Genomic DNA, 18,620 nt, shown 5'->3' on the forward strand with positions numbered 1-18,620 from the left:
AGGGCGTCAAGCAGATATGCAAATAGAAGGCTGTGCTGGGAAGGTTTCTTGAAAAGGGGCACCCGGGAAGATGAAAAAGGTTCCCGCACCTGCACCCAGGATTTAGAGGGATCGTAAATGGAAATTTGTGTTCTTGAGTGTTTGGAGATGGTCAGGGTTGATGGTTGAGCATACATAGCTCAATACTTGACCAGTAACATCGGCGACGCTGGGCGACGGAACATGCAGACCGAGTTTACCTCCTACCGTTCACCCTAGCACAGGGGCTTGGAGTATACTCCGGTCCCGCAACCAGCCCTTGAAGCCGACGCCGCTGCTATTTCAATCCTGGCTCGCTGCTTTGAATATCCCAACTATAATTGCTCCAACATCTCCCTATCTCTACAAGTCTTACTACGATACTTTGTAGTATGTACTATCGGCAGATGAAATTATGGGGAAAGCGCATGAATTTGCTCGTATTGCAGGACTTACAGTACAGTAGCGTGCCGTAGGTCGGTGCCTTGGTGTAAACGAGGTGGCATGGGTTTAAAATGGGGCTGAACGCAATCAACACTGCATCGGATTGATGAAAAGAATGGTCAACATACTTCCACAAAGCTCTACAGAGTTGCTTGAAAAATTATTGTACTCGTCCTATTATTTCCTCCGTACTTGGCACATTTGATTTGTCGTGAATATCTCATTATCTGGTCCCTTTTTCTCGATATAGCTCGTATTTGTGGATGAAACTGGCAGATCATCCTGTCTGCTCGCGCGGTTGACACCCTTGACACTTCATCTTGGCGCGAAACCTCGTTCCCGCAATGTCACCTTCCCGAACCGTCCTCAGCTCCATGCCTTGGAAGTTCATCAACACCAAGAAGAAGAAATAACGACTGGTCTATCCGTCCGTTAAGAGCCATGCATCGGTCGCCTATCCATCTCTCTTCACCTTCAGCGATACATCGCTGCATGTCAGGAAGATGCGATCCTCAGCCATCTTCCTCACAGCCATCCACCTTTACGGTGTGTATGCGCTGAGCCGCCGCGATGAGATCCTGGAACAGGCAGCCGCGAAGGCAGCGAACCAGTATATTATCGAATACAAGACGGTGCGCTTCAAAAATCCCGCCTCCTATGTCTAGCCCAGATAATCCCGGGCCAACCAAGCAAACGAGAGAGGCTAACCAACCTCTTATTGATTCAGAGCGAACTCGCCGCCCGCGATGTAGAGGCATCGCTCACCTCACTCGAAGGCATCGCGATCCGCAGCTCTTTCGATAGCCCCATCTTCCGCGGCGCTAGCGTGGAGGTCGTAGACGGACTCGACGCCAAGGGTCTCGCGGCGCTGCCGAATGTTGCGCGTGTGTGGCGGAATGAGATCGTCGCAGTCGAGGAGGCCACGCCGGGCGAGTTCTTCCCCGACGATGCCGCTGCGGTCAAGTACGACGTCTACTCGGCGACCGGGGTAGACAGGCTTCATACGGAAGGTGTCTTTGGTCAAGGTGTCAAGGTCGGCGTTATTGACACTGGTGTTGCGTACATGCACCCTGCGGTATGTATATCTACCACCTATCTTGTTGCATGACTATTCTTGAACTGGACTGGAAATTGACTCCCACGGAAGCTCGGCGGCGGCTTTGGCCCTGGCTTCAAGGTTGCTGGAGGCTGGGATTTTGTTGGTAATGGAGCATTCCCGTCGGACCCAAAGAAGCCTGACGCCGACCCAGACGACCAGAGAGGCCATGGAACCCACGTCGCCGGCATTGTAGCCGGTGCAGGTAATGCCTGGACCGGTGTCGCCCCTAACGCTACCATCTACGCCTACAAGGTCATGGGCACACTGGACGTGACCGACACGGAGACACTGATCGAAGCCCTTCTGCGGGCCTTTGACGACGGCATGGACGTCATCACCATCAGCATTTCGACCCCAGCCGGCGGTGGCTTTGCAGATATTGCCTGGGCCGAGGTGGCATCTCGGATCGTGGAGCAAGGGACCGTGGTCACCATGTCTGCCGACAACAAGGGTGACAGGGGCTTATTCTGGATCGGTGATGGGGCTTCGGGTCGTAATGTGATTGCCGTGGCCTCGGTCGATGCCAACTCGAGCGCATCGGCCCCCTTCGCTCTTGACTTTCACGCAGCGGACGGGACCAAGACGGGTGTTGTCGCAGGATACATTGCTGCCCCCAAATACTGGCCATCTACCATCCGCGACTGGCCAGTGATCCCAATGAACTTCAACACCAGCGACCCTGCAGACGGATGCCAACCGTACCCCGCCGGCACGCGGAATCTTACAAACACAATCCCCCTGATCCGTCGCGGAACCTGCAGATTTGAAGTCAAGCTTGGCTACCTCGGCGCCCTGGGTGCTCAATATGTCATGATCTACAACAACGACGACCCACTCATCGACCCGACCACCGACAACGCCAAGGAGAGCATGGGACTGGTCACCGCCGAGACCGGCAAAGCCATCATCGAAGTCGTGCAGGCCGGAGGCAACGTAACCGCCAGCTTCACGCTCGACCCCGAATCCCCCGTGGGCATGCCGAACCCGTCCGGAGGCCGCCCCAGCACCTTCACCTCGTGGGGGCCCCTGTACGACCTGACGCCGAAGCCCGAGATCGCCGCGCCCGGCGGGCTCATCTTCAGCACGTACCTCAACGGCAGCTACCTGCAGATGAGCGGCACCAGCATGGCGACCCCGTACGTCGCGGCCACCGCGGCGCTGTACATTGGCGTCTACGGCGGCGGGGACAGGTCGAGCCGCCCGGCCGGGTTCGCGGCCCAGGTGCGCAGGAGGATCATCACGAGCGGTGTGGCGCTGCCCTGGTCTGACGGCAGCGATACGGACTTTGGCATGGCAGCGAGCGTGGCGCAGGTGGGCAACGGCCTGGTCAATGCCTACAAGGTCGTCAAGTACGACACGGTGGTCGACTCGGAGCCCTTGGCTCTCAATGATACTGCCAACTTCCAGGGGGAGCAGAGTATTGTCGTGCGGAATGGTGGGAGCTCCGCCGTGACGTATACCGCCTCTGTTTCTGCAGCCGGGGGTTTTGAGATGTTTAATGCCCAGGGCCAGGTGAAGAAGTTTACCGAGATCAGCCCTCTTGCTATGGAGGTTGACGCTCAGGTGCCTGAACCTTTTGTGCTTCAGGCTGGGGAGGAAAAGACGATCAGGTATGCTTATGTCTACCGGTGCCCATATCTTACACAGAGCTCATCCACCTGACAAATTGGCAAACCTCAGTATAACATTCGCCAATCCGTCCAACAAGGGATGGAACGCACAATCTCTGCCCGTATACAACGGCAAGGTTTTGATCTCGGGCAGCAACGGCGAACAGCTTTCTGTTCCATACCTTGGTAAGCTTTTCCTACGACTCATAAATCACCAGGCATAAATCCTCACGAATTGTTAACGGCATTTGCTATCTCTAGGCATGGCCTCAGACCTCAAAGCCGAGATGGACCCTATCTGGGCGACTGGCTACCCCTATTCCAAGTCGGGCACGGGGTTTGTAGATATCAAAGACAAGGCGTACTACACCTTCAACCTAAGCCGCACCACCCAGGACTTCCCCAAGATCTACACCAGCCTTCGGTACGGATCCGATCAAGTGCGGTGGGATGTAAGTGCACAGTCTTTTTATCGCGTTGATTAGGACAAAGGCAAAATCTGTGTAGAAGCTGAACAAAGCCAACAAAAATACATAGATCTTCGAGGCTGGGTGGACCGAAACCAGCTGGAAGTGGCCCCTCGTCCCCAGCACGGGTGGCTACATCGGCCCTGTTGCCGAATGGACGCAGGACGCCAACTACGTCCCGGGACGGCACAATGCAAGCCTCGTCTCGCCGCTTCCGCGGCCCGCTGGTGACCGCCACGCGGCTGGCCAGTTCTTTTGGCTCGGGAGGCTGGGCCACAATGGATCTCAGATCGCCCCGGGCAACTACACGTATGTGGACTCTTTTTTATTTCCCCCGAAATTCTGCAACTGTTTATCTCCCCGATCCTTTAACTGACACTACATTCTATTTCTCCCTTTTGGCTTATAGTATGCGCTTTGCCGCCCTCAGACCATTTGGGGACCCGGCAAAGTCCGAGTCGTGGAGCTTGTTCAACACGCCCGAGATACAGGTGCGGCCGTGTCCTGGGTGTGTTGATTTGCCCTAATCGAGTAGGAAGTTGTATGATTTATATCTTAGTCGTTGATGTTTCAGACACATGAAAGAAGCAGCATATACATTCTTGTTTCCTCTCTTACTATTTATTTCAGTTCAGTTTGCAACATATTTAGACCAAAGTGCACAAATATCACATATTTGACACCCTGTTTCCTTATTCGTTGTTTCCTCTCGCCGCATCCTCGGTATACCACCGCAACTAATTCTTGCAGCTGCTATTTACATTTGTGAGAATTGAATATAATTTGAAACAAAATAACCCGAACGCCATCAAAACGCCTGACGCTTCAACCAACTATACCGAAATCTGGGAATATGTTGCCTTACACCTTAATTGTAACACCACGGTAGAAAGACCTAGATAAAACGCATCTGTCGGGGAGAGTCACCTACGTTCAAGGCGCCGTGTTCCATAAATAGCCCGGCCATATCTGTTTTTCCCCGTCTCAAAGACTCGATAAGAGGTTTCCGTCCATCACAATCAGCCGCGTTTGCGTCGGCGCCGTTCTCGAGAAGCATTTTGACCATGCCAATCATGTCATGATCTAGAGCCTCGATAAGAGCCGTCCGTCCCCGAGAATTAGCCGCGTTTACGTCGGCGCCGTTCTGGATAAGTACTTTGACTACTTCAATAAGGCCGCGGTATAAAGCCATGAAGAGAAGCGTTTCTCCGGAAGAATTAGCCGCGTTTATGTCAGCGCCGTTGTCGATAAGTACTTTGATCATTTCAGTATGTTCGTTGAATACAGCCACGAAGAGAGGCCTTTCGCCCAAAGAATTAGCCGCGTTTACGTTGGCACCGCGGTCGAGAAGCAGTTGGGCTACGCCGACATGGCCATACATAGCTGCACATGTCAATGCTTGCAACCCTCTGCCTTTGCCCCAAAATTTACGATCGATCTGTTCGGCCGTACAGAAGATGTCGAGCAGTTTTTCAAGCCCTGCTCTGATCAGATAATAAAGAACTCCCTTTTGGTGAGAGAAGGAGAATCCATGATGAAAAGTACTAGAACTAGACCATTCTTCATAATCCGAAATATTTAGCGAGACATGCTTTGGAAATTGGCTCGCCGTATCCTTTTGGCGATAACGTCTGGTCAATGCCTGGAGAAACTTGGTGCTTCCCATCGCGAGCGTGGCAAAACTCAGGGCTCCATATCTCTCTTTCTCTACCTTGAAGCAGGACCGGGCTTCTGATAGAAGGTAGCTTAAGTTGACTGATGGCTTATCTCGGCGTTTGTGTTCTTCGTTTTGCTGATGACTTTGGATCAATGCCTGGACAGCCTCAGTGCTTTTCGTAGCGAGCGCAGCAAAGATCGGGGGTCCGTATCTCTCTGCCTCTACGTTGAAGCAGGAATTGGATTCTGGTAGAATTTCGATTAGGCTGTATAGATTGCGTTCCGCTAAAATGTAGCAGAAGCTGACTGATGGCTTATATTGAATGTCTTTGTCTGGGTATAGGAGGTTGTGGTGGATTACCCAGTCGAAAAGGGAGAAATCTTGCAGAAAACCTTTCTGACTTGAGCCGTGCTTCTCAGCCCTATTAGCGTGAAATAGAATGTTCTCATTTGTATACTCCAGGAAAGGGAATCTATCGCGCAAGGAGTAAAAGAAATCAGGTTCTTTCGGCCAGTGGCGCTTGAGCTTTGAGGCAGAAAGACTAGCGGTAACAAGTTCGCTTGTCATGTATGCTAGACAGGCTTGCTTTAGCACCTGGTGGCTTTGCCTTTCGAGGCTCGCTCCAGTAACTGGCCAGACTTTTTGGAGACCATTTTCCTTTAGTAAAACCTCTCGAACGGACTCGTGGATGAACTGAATTGTAGGATGCTCGGACTTGGTCAACTCGGCCAGTCCCTTCGAGGTATCGAGCACAAACTTGGCGATTTCGTCGTCTGTGATATCTCCCGCATGGTAGTCGGCTAGGTTTTCTGGCTTACTCGCGGAAATGATAGCGAGGTAGAGCTCCATCGGCTTAAGAGGCCGCCTCGCGAAGAGAACCCATTGTATACATAACAGAAGATTCGGCGTGTTGATAGTATCCCGAGAAAGCATATCGCGGAATAATGTGTCAAGATCGTCAGGTATGTCGGCAAGCCGTTTGCGGAGGCCGCGGAGACCAGTAGTATCGTATGCCTTGTTTAGTATGTTAACCACAAGAACGACCCACATGAACACACCCGACGCCTTTTTAAGGAGGTCAGACCGGATTTCCCCCAGAGCACTTTCATTGCGAATACATAAGGTACTGTCGATGTAGTCCGCAATGTCTCGCTGATGCTCCACCTTATCCTCGAGGACGATGCTACGTCCTTTCATGATAGTAATATTCGGGTAGTGTCTACTAGCTAGGCAGATGTTGAGCTTTTTGCCAATTTCGCAAAGGCCACTTAAACATGCGATCATATCTCGGACTTCCTGCTCTTTGCATTCATCTAGAGCATCGATGAAGCAAATGACAGGGATTTTACCGAGGGCCTCAACGGTTTCCGAGAAGAGTCCTTTAGCTGAGTTGACATTCCATTTGATGCTGCTGCGGTATTTGTCTAAAACAGACAAGAGGGCTGGGTATAACTCAAGAAGTTGCACCACCAATGATCGGTAGAGACCGAGGGTGTTCTTCTCCATGGTATCGCCTCTTGCGTTGAAAAAGAAGGAGATCACTTTAGGCCCCCTTTTATTTCGTCGTGTATATTCCAACAAGAACTTCATCATCGTTGACTTCCCAGCTCCAGGTTTTCCTTTTATCCATAGGAAGTTGCCAGCGTCGCCCGATTCTTGGTTTCTCATCCATTCGCAGTACGCTTCGTCCTGTAGGAACCATTTGCAGGTTTTGGGATATTCTTTCTGAATGGTCAGCTGGCGCGAGTCCATCTGATCGAATTGCAGCGTCTTGAGAAGTGCTTGTCGGTGTTTGTGCTTCTTCTCGAGTTCCTTGCGCTTCCTCTCGAGTTCCTTGCGCTTCTTCTCGAGTTCCTTGCGCTTCTTCTCGAGTTCCTCGCGCTTTCGGTCGGCCTCGGCCTCGCGCACGTTTGCCACATTACCATTTTGGTTAATGATAATGTTTCCGCTGACATTGAAGGGGCCAGTGCTCTGGATGCCTTGGCCAGTGAAGACCAAGCTGCTCAGTGTCCGGCTAGGATCGCGGTCGGAGCTGGGGTGGGTCAGGGGCTTGGGGGGCGTAGTCGGATTCCGCATTGTCATGACGCTTCTAAAGTTTCGCCGGGCGTTCCATTTGTGCATGTAGTTATATATACCGTATATGGGCGAACTCTTTAGAAACTATGATTGACAGTCCGAAAGATCGCAATCTCTAGCTGGTTGTAATGTAAAAATCAGTGACAGCGAATTCAGCGTGATTATAGGATAGCGTTTCGCGGATGACGGGGCAATCGAGTTAGGAGATCTTGTTTTCCAGGCGAGGCAACGCTGTGCTGGCATAACCAGCCAGAGGAGCAGCGGTCTGGAACCCGAAATGGCTGCAAGCTGAAAGGGTCACAGCCCGGTATCTCGGCCCAGCTGCGTCGCTCAGCCATCCCCAAAGCCAATGCCCTCCTCCTATTGGCCTCTTGCGAGCCCGAAAACATATGGATAGATGCGGTCATGTGCCTCTGCAAATTTTCAAAATCAATTTTTTCTGAGCCAGTGCTGTTTTGCTGAGATCTGTCCGTTAACTCATTGTGAGACAAAACAGAGACGCAAGATCCAGACAACAATTATATTCCATATACTTCCCATACCGGACTACTCTATCAAGAAAACTTGAGACATATTTGCCATTTTTTTAGTTACAATAGTTACAGCAATCATACGATACCGTCTTCTTGAGATGGCTCCACATGAGAATCACACGGTTGGCATAATCTGCGCAAATGGCTTCGAGATGAGCGCCGTTCAGTACATGCTTGACAATAAACACACTCGCCTATTCGGGAAAGACGGCAGCGATCCAAATATATACATCTCTGGCGAACTCAGCGGCCACAATGTAATTCTTGCCTGTCTTGCTGGGGTCCAAGGCAAGGGGGCCGCCGCCACTGTCGCGACGAATATGGCCCGCTCCTTCCCTTCCATCAAATGGCGTTTTCTAGTTGGCATCGGAGGAGGTGTACCGAGCAGCAGACATGACATTCGCCTTGGTGATGTCGTTGTCAGCATGCCGGAGGGGCAATATGGTGGCGTCGTTCAGTACGATTTGATAAAAGATGAGGATGATGGCTTCCGATTGAAGGGCTTCTTGTGCGCACCACCCACTCTGTTGAGAAATGCCGTCGAAATTATGCGATCCGATCATTTCGAACAAGAGAACAAGATTGGGGAGTACTTGTCGATTATGTTGAAGAAAGGCCCTCGCTTTAGTATCTACGCCAGGCCGGCAGCCCATACCGATATTCTTTTCGATGAGGAGTACGCCCATGCTTCTGGTTGCTCAACTTGCGGCGGCTGCGACAAGACAAAGGTCGTTTCGAGACCGCCCCGCGAAGGTCCTGAAATCCACTACGGATTGATCGCATCGGGCGACAGCGTGATGAAGAGTGCGACGAAGCGGAACGAAAAAGTTCACAACCTAGGCGACGTTCTTTGTTTCGATATGGAAGCCGCTGGGTTGATGACTGAATACTCGTGCATTGTGATACGAGGCGTATCAGACTATGCCGACTCGCACAAGAACGACGACTGGCAGCACTATGCGGCAGCAGCCGCAGCCGCATGCGCAAAAGAGCTACTGTCGTACGTTGATCCCGAAACTAGTTCTAGTAAGACGGTTGGATCTTCACGAACCGAGTCAACAGCACACAATCAGCGAGGGGTGAGAATGATCCTTCATGGTCAGGGTATACAATCCACGGGCTCCTTCTCTGTTGGGAGAGATTTGATTATGGAATAGGTGCCAGCCAGTGTGACTGGGAACTGGATACCAACCCAGCCCTATTTACCTCAGTACAATCGGGATCATATCTAGCGGGTATTAACTTCGTTTGTCTGATACGCCAAATTGAGAAAAAAAAATCACAGTTTGCTCAGGTTATATATATATATATATTTGATCTTCCCCGATTGTTTCTCATTCAAACACTAACTCGACAAGTAATGGTTTGATTGGGGGAAGCTATCGGTCTTCCGTATGTTCCAAGGGTTGTAATCATACATCCAAGATTAATCATATATCCAAAATTGAAAGAAGCACGCCTCAGTTGAGATTCAGGGCGACCAGCGATCAACAGATCCTTGATTGGGGATACCAGATCAGACGCCAGAGTAGGAGCAGTAAGCCAGACCCCGCATACTGGCCGTCCAGCGAATAAGACTACTACACTGTCTTGCTCTGAACCACCCAAACATCACAAACATATGGCCTCCTGCATAAGCGAGGGGGCTATCAGGCCAATAAGGGGATATCTCCCTGACTGAGTAACGGTCATAAAAGATTGTTGGGAGTGTTCAGCACGGCTTACAAGTGCTCTCCATTGGGATGTGGCCAAGTCGAGTTGGGCGGCAAAATAGCCTGACTGTTCATAAGCATTTATTTGCTGCCAACAAAGCATGCATGAAGCGGCCTGCTGGAAAATAGTCTAAATGAGGCTGCTGATAGATTATTTGGGCCAATCGAGTCCCCGGGTTGGTCGCACTGCATGATGTTGGCGATGCGGGAGGCCCTCCACCTGTGTGCGGAGCTCTGGGAAGTAACAATTTTTGGCTGGATGCCTACGGGTACCTAGATAGTTAAGGTAGATATCTAGGCAGGTATACTGATCGATACGCTCAAGCAAGCTTTCTACCATTTGTGGTCATCATTAAAACAATAAAGGAGTACATTGTTGTCCGTCTTCTGGCTTCTTCATTTTCTTCCAAGCTTTTTAATTGCTCTTGTTATAACCGATATTATCACTGCCTTTCACAGTTTTACATCAATCTCCATGGCACTTCAACCCAACGCTGACCTCCAGTCCAAAGAGCATCGGGCGCTCTTTGACATCATTGACAAGCTCCGATCTCACGGCATCGGACAGGTCGTTGACCTACCCGAGATCATTGTCTGCGGAGATCAATCAGCCGGCAAGAGCTCAGTGCTCGAGGCTATTTCGGGTCACCCATTTCCCACCAGAGATGGCCTTTGCACTCGATTCGTGACCGAGCTGGTCCTTCGCTGGGATCACGTCTCCAAGTTCAAGGTATCTATTAAGCCTGGCCCTGAGCGCACCGCCGAAGATGCTGCCAGACTGCGAGACTTTTGCGATACGCTTGCACCCAACACTCCCTTGGATGAAGTTATCGAGGCTGCCAAGGATGCAATGGGACTTGGTACGTCCAAGCGATTCAGCACCGATGTGCTTCGTGTCGAGATCAGTGGCCCAGATCAAGCACACTTGACTATGGTTGATCTGCCTGGCCTTTTTCGGGCTGGCAGCTCCCAGCAGTCGGTCGAGGACGTCAAGATAGTTGGAAACATGGTGCGCAAAGCAATGTCACGACCACGCAGCGTCATCCTCGCCGTTGTTTCAGCAAGCAACGAGTTCAACAACCAGGAAGTGACCGAGCTGGCGCGGAAGATGGACCCCCAAAGAGTTCGGACGCTCGGTCTCATTACCAAGCCTGACAAGCTTGAGGAGGGTTCGGAATCAGAGAGAAATTACCTCAACCTTGTACGCAACCAGGACGTCGTCCTCGAACTCGGCTGGCACGTCCTCCGGAATCAGGGTCACCGTGAGATGAACTCGGACAATGGCGCGTCTTCTCGCGACGAAGTGGAAAGGGACTTCTTTTCCAAAGGCGCCTGGCGCGGTATAGATTCATCAAGCCTTGGGGTGGCCGCCCTTCGTAAACGTCTCAGCGCTGTCTTGTGGAGGCAAATCCTGCACCACCTTCCGAGCCTCCGTGACGACATGGAAGATCGCATTCGCGAATGCGAGGAGACCCTTGTTAGGCTGGGCGATTCGCGCGAGACAGGACCCAAGCAGCGCAGATACCTGCTCGGTGTAAGTCAGAAATTCTGCCAGCTCATGACTGCTGCCGTCGAGGGAAACTACAGCGATGCCTTCTTTGGGGACGCCTCCTCCGATGACGGCTACGCAAAGCGCATCAGGGCCGTGGTGCAGAGCTCATTGCGGGAATTTAGGGATATTATGATGCGTGACGGAAAGAGTGAAGATATTTTGGACTATGAAGTCCGAAGTGCAGAGGGAATCTCACGGCCTGTAAACTCGGAGTTGGTTCCGCGGTCCGATTACATCAACCGTGTCATTAGACTAATGGATCGGAGCAAGGGCCGCGAGCTTCCAGGGACCTTCAACCCTATCATTGTGCAAGATCTTTTCAAGGAGCAGTGTCAGCCCTGGAAGGCAATTGTGAAAGATACAACGGACTTGGTGGTTGCTTCAGTGACAACGACGGCCATGGCTATCCTTGACCACGTTGCTCTACCAAAGACTGTTAGCGGAATTGCGGCCATCATCGACGAGCGCATAAACTCACTCAAGGAGCAGCTTGAGGTCAAAGTCCGAGAGCTCCTGGCACCGCACTACGACGGCCATCCGATCACGTACAACCACTACCTGACGGATATGGTGCAAAAGGCCCAGGCCAAACGTCGACGCAGGGACGTGGAAAGTTTTGTTAAGTCCAACACAACCTTGGGACAGATTGAAGGATCCATTGAACGGTTTTCGTTTAGCGGACTTGTGCAGTTCCTTTTAAGTATGGAAACCATTGAGCCGGACATGGAGAAGCAAGCTAGTGGGCTCGCGGTGGACTACGCTGAAGCATACTACAAGGCAAGAACCCTCGTCGCCTAGACCCTACAGATAAAACCGCCTTGTTCGTATTATACTAATTATTCCTTGGCAAGAGCAGGTCGCCCTGAAGAGGATCATCGACGAAGTCAGCGATCTTGCTGTCGAGCGACAGCTCATCTGTTTTCTGCCCTCACTCTTCACACCGGAAATGGTCTATGATCTAAGTGACGAAGAGGTATCTGCACTGGCTGCCGAGGACGAGCAGGCAGCTGCAGAGCGCGTCCGATGCAGTGAACTACTCTCTGCGCTCTATGCAAGTATGGTAGAGCTGAAGCGACTTGACGGTCACCGGACCGCTGCTTACAACGGTGTAGATTCCGGTAAGTGCCCCTACTGTTATTCGTTTTACTCAGCCAATGTAATTCTTTCATGTCCAGTTCCGACAGCACCGTGGAACTTTCGTTGCAAGATTACCCAGTCACAGACGTCTTGTTTGATATTATGCTAACTAGACATTTCCCCCATAACTATTAGCATTTGCGGCGTCCATTTCACAGCCACCATTTGATTGTGACGTGTACTCGCTGTCGCCAACCCCAGACGCGACGGAAGAGGATGGCTGCCCTATTGCCGTACCAACCCTCGTCAATTCACAAGGAGATGAAGGGGTCGTGACTCCGTACGAATCTGAAGCTAATCCGGAGCCTGCACCTCCAGAGGAGGTTGAAGACTTTTGGGGGTCTGTTTCGAAGAAGGATAAGAAGAAGGATAAGAAGAAGAAGAAGGAGTATAACTTTGTGGAAGCAATACCATAGTTCAACATGGAAGCAGCTCCTAATTATACAGATAAATTCCCTTTGAATTGGACCTGTCGCTTGGCATCTAAGGATAGTTTCGTTCCACTGGCGATTCTAATCATACAGCTTTTTACAACTCGAGACCACGATTTCAGTATTTCAAGCCAAATTTCAGGATCCTTCAAGTTGTTAACCTTTAACCTGGGACAACCATTTCACATAAATATTGTGTGAACATTGTGAAAGCCATCGGATGCATGGGGAGCCAAGTCAAAGTCTTGGGCACAATTTTAGTTTGCATTTGGCAGTCCTTTTCCCCTTGTGATATCTCGACCTGTTCGTGTGTATGCTATCAAGTAAGCTCTTTAACTAAAATATCAAAAAAAAGCAAACAGATATAACGCGGTGCGGCTTTGGGACTCTGCATTCCACCGATTGATCCGAAACGAACCACACGTGCTGCACAGCTGTGAGCAAGATATTGCTAGCTTTCCCTTTCAAGAACCATCAAGCGTTGATTGATGCGCACTAAAAAATGACTCCGGTTCTCGGGAAGCAAAAGCTAAAATTAACCAGATGACAAACGCCCCAATCACATTTTCTCACGACGAGCTGAACAGCTGAAAATCATCAAGATGCAAAAGCAAAAGGAAAACAAGCCAACTTTGCCCCTTTAACTACACCAGATTACAGGTAACGTCCCGTAACAGTTTAGGCCCCGACTTAGCGCCTTGCCAATCCTTGCTCCTTGGCACCACCCTCTGTGAAAAAAAAAAAAACAAAACATCCTTGGATTTGCCTCCTAACCTGGTTTTCTACAAGCGCCATATCGGGAGGGCTAAAAACACCAAACCTTTTTTTTCCTTTCTTCTATCAAGTGTCCATTCCTCAAGTGCGGGGGTCGGGCCGAGCAAAAAAAAAAAAAAAAAAAAAAAAAAAAAAAAAGAGACCCAAGTTCAGTTTCGCCAATCGCCAGCCTTGTAACCGGAAAAGGGATGCGATTGACAAAGGTCAAAGAAGGTGCGCCAATGAGGCGAGAAGATCGACTGAAAAAAGGGTCTGCATGCCAGGGAAATTGAAGATTGGAAATCTAGGGGTTCAGAAGCAGATCTCGGCCGAGATGTACATGTACATAAGCACGACATGCATCAAATTGTTCTAGTTCTAGACTTGACCGCATGCAGGAAAAGATCTCAGCTACGATATATTGAACGACGCCACAGATTCTTGTCCCCGCCTTCAATTATCGGCATGTAGATTCCCATGACCTGTCATAATGGTTGAGTAATAATTCCCGATACGATGGCAGAATGCATGTTTTTTTTTGTTTCTGTCGGAGAATGCTCCGCACGCCTGTGGTTTGTTTGTTGCTTGTTGGCGCGCGCACACACGTGCGGGCCTTTTGAGAGCTCTTCTAGAGGCCGGGGACGGCGCCACCCGCGCCTTACGAAATAAGCAAGAAGGATCCTACGTTGTTTAAGTGGTCGCTTCAAACTGTTAGCTTGAGATGCTTGACGCCGGCGGCACTCGAACTGACAGTTAACACCGCGACCGAGGTCTGGGCAAAAGGCGACTCGTGCAAGGATGACAAGGAACCCAAGTGAACGTGGTTGCCAGTATTTGTCAAATGTTTTACGTGATGTAAAAAAAAAGACAGGGAGAGAGAGATAGAGAGAGACCAATGTCGGTCAGAGTGATCATCGTGAAGGTGTTGAGGCGTTACCGGGACTATCCTTTTTGAGGCTAAGCTCGATGCCCACTCGCACAGCTGCCTGATATGTCTGCCACCCTCAGTCATATTATAAGTCAATCTTTGATATACTATGTGTTGCATCGCATATTGCCCAGCCAAGCCACATTCTCAACCTCTATCCAAAGTCGACCAATGACGGCACTCGCAGCCGCAACGAGGCGATTGGCTTTTTTTGTAAGAAAGGTGGAATTAGGCCGAGATTCACAATGTTGATATTGTCGGATTATAGATCGTGACAGACAATAAGAGAAAATGCCAAGAGTTTTTGCTATGGTTAGTCGGTATCATGTTGTCCTTGAGGCTACAGTTGCGCCACCTCAGTTTGCCGAGGACACGAGAGTGTGGATGCCGAGATGGTGAACTCCGACTGGCAAGCAAGAGGTTTGAGTATGAAGGATCTTGCCTGGTTGGTGATGCCATGTTTGTGTATAAAAAGGCATCAAGATCCTCTTCCAATGTCCCATCATCTCCTCTCATCACCACCCACAAAAACATCCTCTCGCTCCCCACTGATCAACTAAATCACCGATTCAATCGTTTCATTCTCATATCTTAACCAATCCCCAATCCCAACACCATCAAAATGCAGTTCTCTTTCGCCAAGATTGCCGTCGCCGCCCTGGCCATTGGCTCCAACGCCGTCCAGGCCGCTCTCACCCCGGCCCAGATGGTCTCAAACATCCAGATGCTTACCCAGAAGTCGCAGGCCCTCCAGGCTCCCGCCCAGTCCATCACCATCCTCAACGGGCCCCTCATCGTCATCGGCCAGGGACCTTTCCCGCCAATCATTGCTGGATTCACCGACATCATCACGACGGTGTCTACTGCCCTCGCGCAGATGCAGGGGACTCAACCCGTCCCAGCCGGAGCCGATGCGGATAGTATCTTTGAGGCCTTCCGCGAGTTTGTCCGCGTCCACCAAGTCCTGCTGAACATCTTGATCGGCAAGGCAGGACTTTTCAACACTGTGCCCTTTATCGGACAGCCTATTGCTTCTATCCTTCGCCAGCTCGAGGCCATTGTCGACGTGAGTGACACTTTCATGCTTCCATGGGAAAAGGCGGTACAGGCCTGAGTTCGGTCTGGGGATTTGCAATGGGCAAACAAAAGCAGAAAGATGGAGCTAATCAGACAATTGTAGACCATTGCTTTCAGCCTCATCGACCTCGTCGAGAGCCGCTCAATGGACCTCACGAACCAGGCCAACAGCCTCAGTGCGACCATCACCACCGCCATCAACTCGTACGACGGCCTTTCTCTCTCCAAGCGCGGCCTTGAGAGCAACAGCGCCAAGTTCCGCGCCGCTCTCCGTGTCTAAATTTGACCAACTACTCCATGGTCCCTTTGCTTCTTTTGCCTTGCGCACGCGCGCATAATGCAAAGAAGAAACAAAATAGTATACGAAGTCTTGTCCGACTTGATGATGACGAGGCTGGATCTGACCAGCCCTGGAGGTGGTTGATTTGACGAACCAATGGTTTTGTTTGTTTCCTTTGTCAATTTTTTCCTTGTTTTTTCACTTCTTGCACAAAAGACGATATCGCTCATTTTATCGGTCGATGCTTGATACTTTTTGGGGAGAGATGGATGTTTTGTGGTTGGATCATTCCCATCTCTGGCTCCGGCATTATAATGCGCCTCTTGGCCATTGGCGTCATTTGTCGGATAGCTGTAAATACGATTGCAATCGATTTCTTTTAGTATTACCTGCTGTCCACTCTTCTTTTGAGTGAAAATCAATTCGTCTGATAACCTTAGTCAGGAGGGAGGGCGCTGCCTTGTCAAACAACGAGGCTGAAATGTAGTCGCGCAGATCTTGGATCTTGGGGAATGACTCGAAGGGTTGTCGTTCCCGTCGACGTGGGGGCTACCTCTCGTTCAGTGGAACACGCCGGCTGTTGCTTTCAAAGCCGCCCCCTTGTCCAGGGGAACGTGGGGGTTAAAAAAAAACCAAAAAACCACAGCAACTCGTAAAAGTTTGTTTCTTCTCTTTGGCATTTTAGCATGGCGCCGCTCAAGATCCGTTGTAACCTTTTTTTTTTTCTTTTCTCTTCTTTTTTTCACCTTCCGAAGATCATTCCCCAAAGCGCTATTTGACGCGCCCTAGCAGTATTTTGCGAGGCTCTGACGCCACGCCATGGATAGGCAACTCCCGACGGGTGCTAGGGAAGAACGCACGTTCTCCACCTGTTTGTTCGTTTACCTAGCCTAGTACTGATCAAGCAAGCTTTTTTATTTTTTTATTTTATTTTATTTTGAGCGAAATATAATAGAAGCAGGGAGATATTACACGGCGCACATCTGCGACACTTCGGATTCCTCCGATTACAGAGCCGCACAACAAAAGCAAATTCATGATAGCATTCAGGGGCTAAAACAATAATGATAAACAAAACATACAGCACCGAAGATTTCCCTCATCTCGTACTGGAGGAAATTCTCTGGATTGGGGACCCAAGCCGTCCGAAAACGGATAGTGTCGCATGCAGAAACGGACGTCTTTGCTCCCCACGCTCCCAGGCTACAGTCTCAATTACGGTTTTAAGCCCCACCCCAACATTATAAGATTCAGGGGTGCACTATTCACTAACGTTGCGTACCCCCTGTTCGGCACCCCCCCTGTTCGGCACCCAAAAATAACAACACTTTTATTTTTATCCTCCAACTTCTATTATAAATATCTCGATGAATCTTTCACTTTTGGATTTACTTTTTTCTAATCTTGATTCTCCATTTTCCAATGAAGCAATATACTGAAAAACAGCTTATATCTGCAATTAACGACGTCAATAATGGCAATCCAATTGCAAAAACCTCCCGAAAATGGGGAATACCTAGGTCTACACTTCAAAGTCGACTTAAAGGTTCTCAAGCTTATAAAAAAGCACAAAGCCCTTTTCAAAGGCTTTCTACGGAACAGGAAAAGCATTTGGCTGATTGGGTACTTACCCAAACAGCTTTAGGGCTTCCGCCAACGCATCAAGAATTACGCTTTTTTGCCGAACGAATTCTTCAAGCCGCCGGAGAGACAAAAGGCCTTGGAAAACGTTGGATAACTCGTTTTTTGGCTCGTTATCCAATCCTTAAGACCCAAAGGCCCCGTCGAATAGATAACGCCCGGGTTAATGGCGCTACTACGGAGGTAATTAAATCTTGGTGGCTTTATATTACGAACCCGGTTATTAACGCTATTAAACCGGAAAACCGTTGGAATATGGACGAAACCGGTATAATGGAAGGTAAAGGATCTAACGGCCTGGTATTAGGGCTTAACGGGATCCGGCCGTTGCAACGGAAAGAGCCCGGAACGCGGGGTTGGACGACTATAATCGAATGTATATCGGCTACGGGCGTTGCCCTCCCTCCCCTTGTTATATTTAAGGGAAAAAACGTACAACAACAATGGTTTCCGACGGATTTAAGCCTTTTCGATAATTGGAAATTTCACGCAACCGAAAACGGGTGGACAAATAACGAAACGGCTATCGAATGGTTAAAAAAAGTGTTTATTCCGTATACCCAACCTTTAACCCCTGAAAAGCGGTTATTAGTTTTGGATGGCCATGGATCACATATAACGGACGAATTTATGCTTCTTTGCTTGCAAAACAATATTCAACTCCTATATTTACCCCCTCATTCGTCACACGTTCTCCAACCATTGGATCTATCGGTTTTTGGGCCGTTAAAAGAAGCTTATCGACGTCAACTTGGATTTGTTAGCCAATTCTGCTGTTCAACAATTATTGGAAAACGAAATTTCCTACTTTGTTATCGAAAAGCCAGATTAAAAGCATTTATAGCAAAAACCATTCAATCTGGTTGGCGTACAACGGGGTTATGGCCGGTAAACTTGGTTAAACCACTTTTAAGCCCTTTTTTGTTAGAAAATAGCAATGCCAACGTTATAAAAGATAAAAACAACGGTTTGCAAAGGGATAAAACACCGGAAAGCCCAGCCCAAAAAATTAACGACCCGTCTTTACTTATTTGGAAAACCCCTAAAACGACCCGAGATGTCCGATTTCAACTGCAAAAACTTTCCCAATCCAACAAAACCAACGCTACTTCACGTCTTTTATTTGCAAAAGTCCAAAAAAGCTTCGAAGCTAAAGATACCCTTTTGGCTAGCGCCCAGCAAAAAATCAGCTTATTGGAAGCACA

The 18,620-nt window shown here is 49.6% G+C and overlaps 6 protein-coding genes across 6 annotated transcripts; 4 read left to right on the top strand and 2 right to left on the bottom strand.

Moving 5' to 3' along the window:
* The first annotated feature begins 647 nt into the window (after positions 1 to 647).
* PgNI_10767 (uncharacterized protein) lies at positions 648 to 7,201 on the top strand. Its single transcript, XM_031130740.1, has 7 exons — positions 648 to 1,094; positions 1,190 to 1,537; positions 1,610 to 3,171; positions 3,242 to 3,357; positions 3,433 to 3,623; positions 3,709 to 3,947; positions 4,048 to 7,201. Exons 1-7 carry the CDS (start codon positions 966 to 968, stop codon positions 4,163 to 4,165), a joined length of 2,703 nt encoding a protein of 900 aa, XP_030979597.1. The 5' UTR covers positions 648 to 965; the 3' UTR covers positions 4,166 to 7,201.
* PgNI_10768 (uncharacterized protein) lies at positions 4,472 to 5,019 on the bottom strand (the record flags this gene model as incomplete). The annotated part of the gene is made up of 2 exons (XM_031130741.1): positions 4,472 to 4,483; positions 4,570 to 5,019. The coding sequence occupies 2 exons, from the start codon at positions 5,017 to 5,019 to the stop codon at positions 4,472 to 4,474; spliced, it is 462 nt and encodes a 153-aa protein (XP_030979608.1).
* Positions 5,883 to 7,416, bottom strand: PgNI_10769 (uncharacterized protein; the record flags this gene model as incomplete). Its single annotated transcript, XM_031130742.1, has 2 exons — positions 5,883 to 5,924; positions 5,974 to 7,416. The coding sequence occupies 2 exons, from the start codon at positions 7,414 to 7,416 to the stop codon at positions 5,883 to 5,885; spliced, it is 1,485 nt and encodes a 494-aa protein (XP_030979607.1).
* A 586-nt stretch (positions 7,417 to 8,002) lies between these two features.
* Positions 8,003 to 9,061, top strand: PgNI_10770 (uncharacterized protein; the record flags this gene model as incomplete). Its single annotated transcript, XM_031130743.1, has 1 exon — positions 8,003 to 9,061. The coding sequence occupies one exon, from the start codon at positions 8,003 to 8,005 to the stop codon at positions 9,059 to 9,061; it is 1,059 nt and encodes a 352-aa protein (XP_030980086.1).
* A 1,030-nt stretch (positions 9,062 to 10,091) lies between these two features.
* On the top strand, positions 10,092 to 12,721 carry PgNI_10771 (uncharacterized protein; the record flags this gene model as incomplete). The annotated part of the gene is made up of 3 exons (XM_031130744.1): positions 10,092 to 11,957; positions 12,025 to 12,286; positions 12,441 to 12,721. 3 exons carry the CDS (start codon positions 10,092 to 10,094, stop codon positions 12,719 to 12,721), a joined length of 2,409 nt encoding a protein of 802 aa, XP_030980087.1.
* Positions 12,722 to 15,039: 2,318 nt separating this feature from the next.
* On the top strand, positions 15,040 to 15,774 carry PgNI_10772 (uncharacterized protein; the record flags this gene model as incomplete). Its single annotated transcript, XM_031130745.1, has 2 exons — positions 15,040 to 15,483; positions 15,598 to 15,774. The coding sequence occupies 2 exons, from the start codon at positions 15,040 to 15,042 to the stop codon at positions 15,772 to 15,774; spliced, it is 621 nt and encodes a 206-aa protein (XP_030980088.1).
* Between the last annotated feature and the right edge of the window lie 2,846 nt (positions 15,775 to 18,620).

The sequence above is a fragment of the Pyricularia grisea genome, chromosome VII, assembly GCF_004355905.1.
Source record: "Pyricularia grisea strain NI907 chromosome VII, whole genome shotgun sequence".
In the NCBI taxonomy this organism is placed as follows: Eukaryota; Fungi; Ascomycota; class Sordariomycetes; order Magnaporthales; family Pyriculariaceae; genus Pyricularia; species Pyricularia grisea.

Bases quoted from the DNA above. Each gene is read 5' to 3' on its own strand.
- PgNI_10767 (XM_031130740.1), top strand. From the start codon at position 966: ATGCGATCCTCAGCCATCTTCCTCACAGCCATCCACCTTTACGGTGTG. The intron at 1,095-1,189 runs GTGCGCTTCAAA...TTATTGATTCAG, and splicing joins ATATTATCGAATACAAGACG to AGCGAACTCGCCGCCCGCGA. The intron at 3,172-3,241 runs GTATGCTTATGT...GGCAAACCTCAG, and splicing joins GGGGAGGAAAAGACGATCAG to TATAACATTCGCCAATCCGT.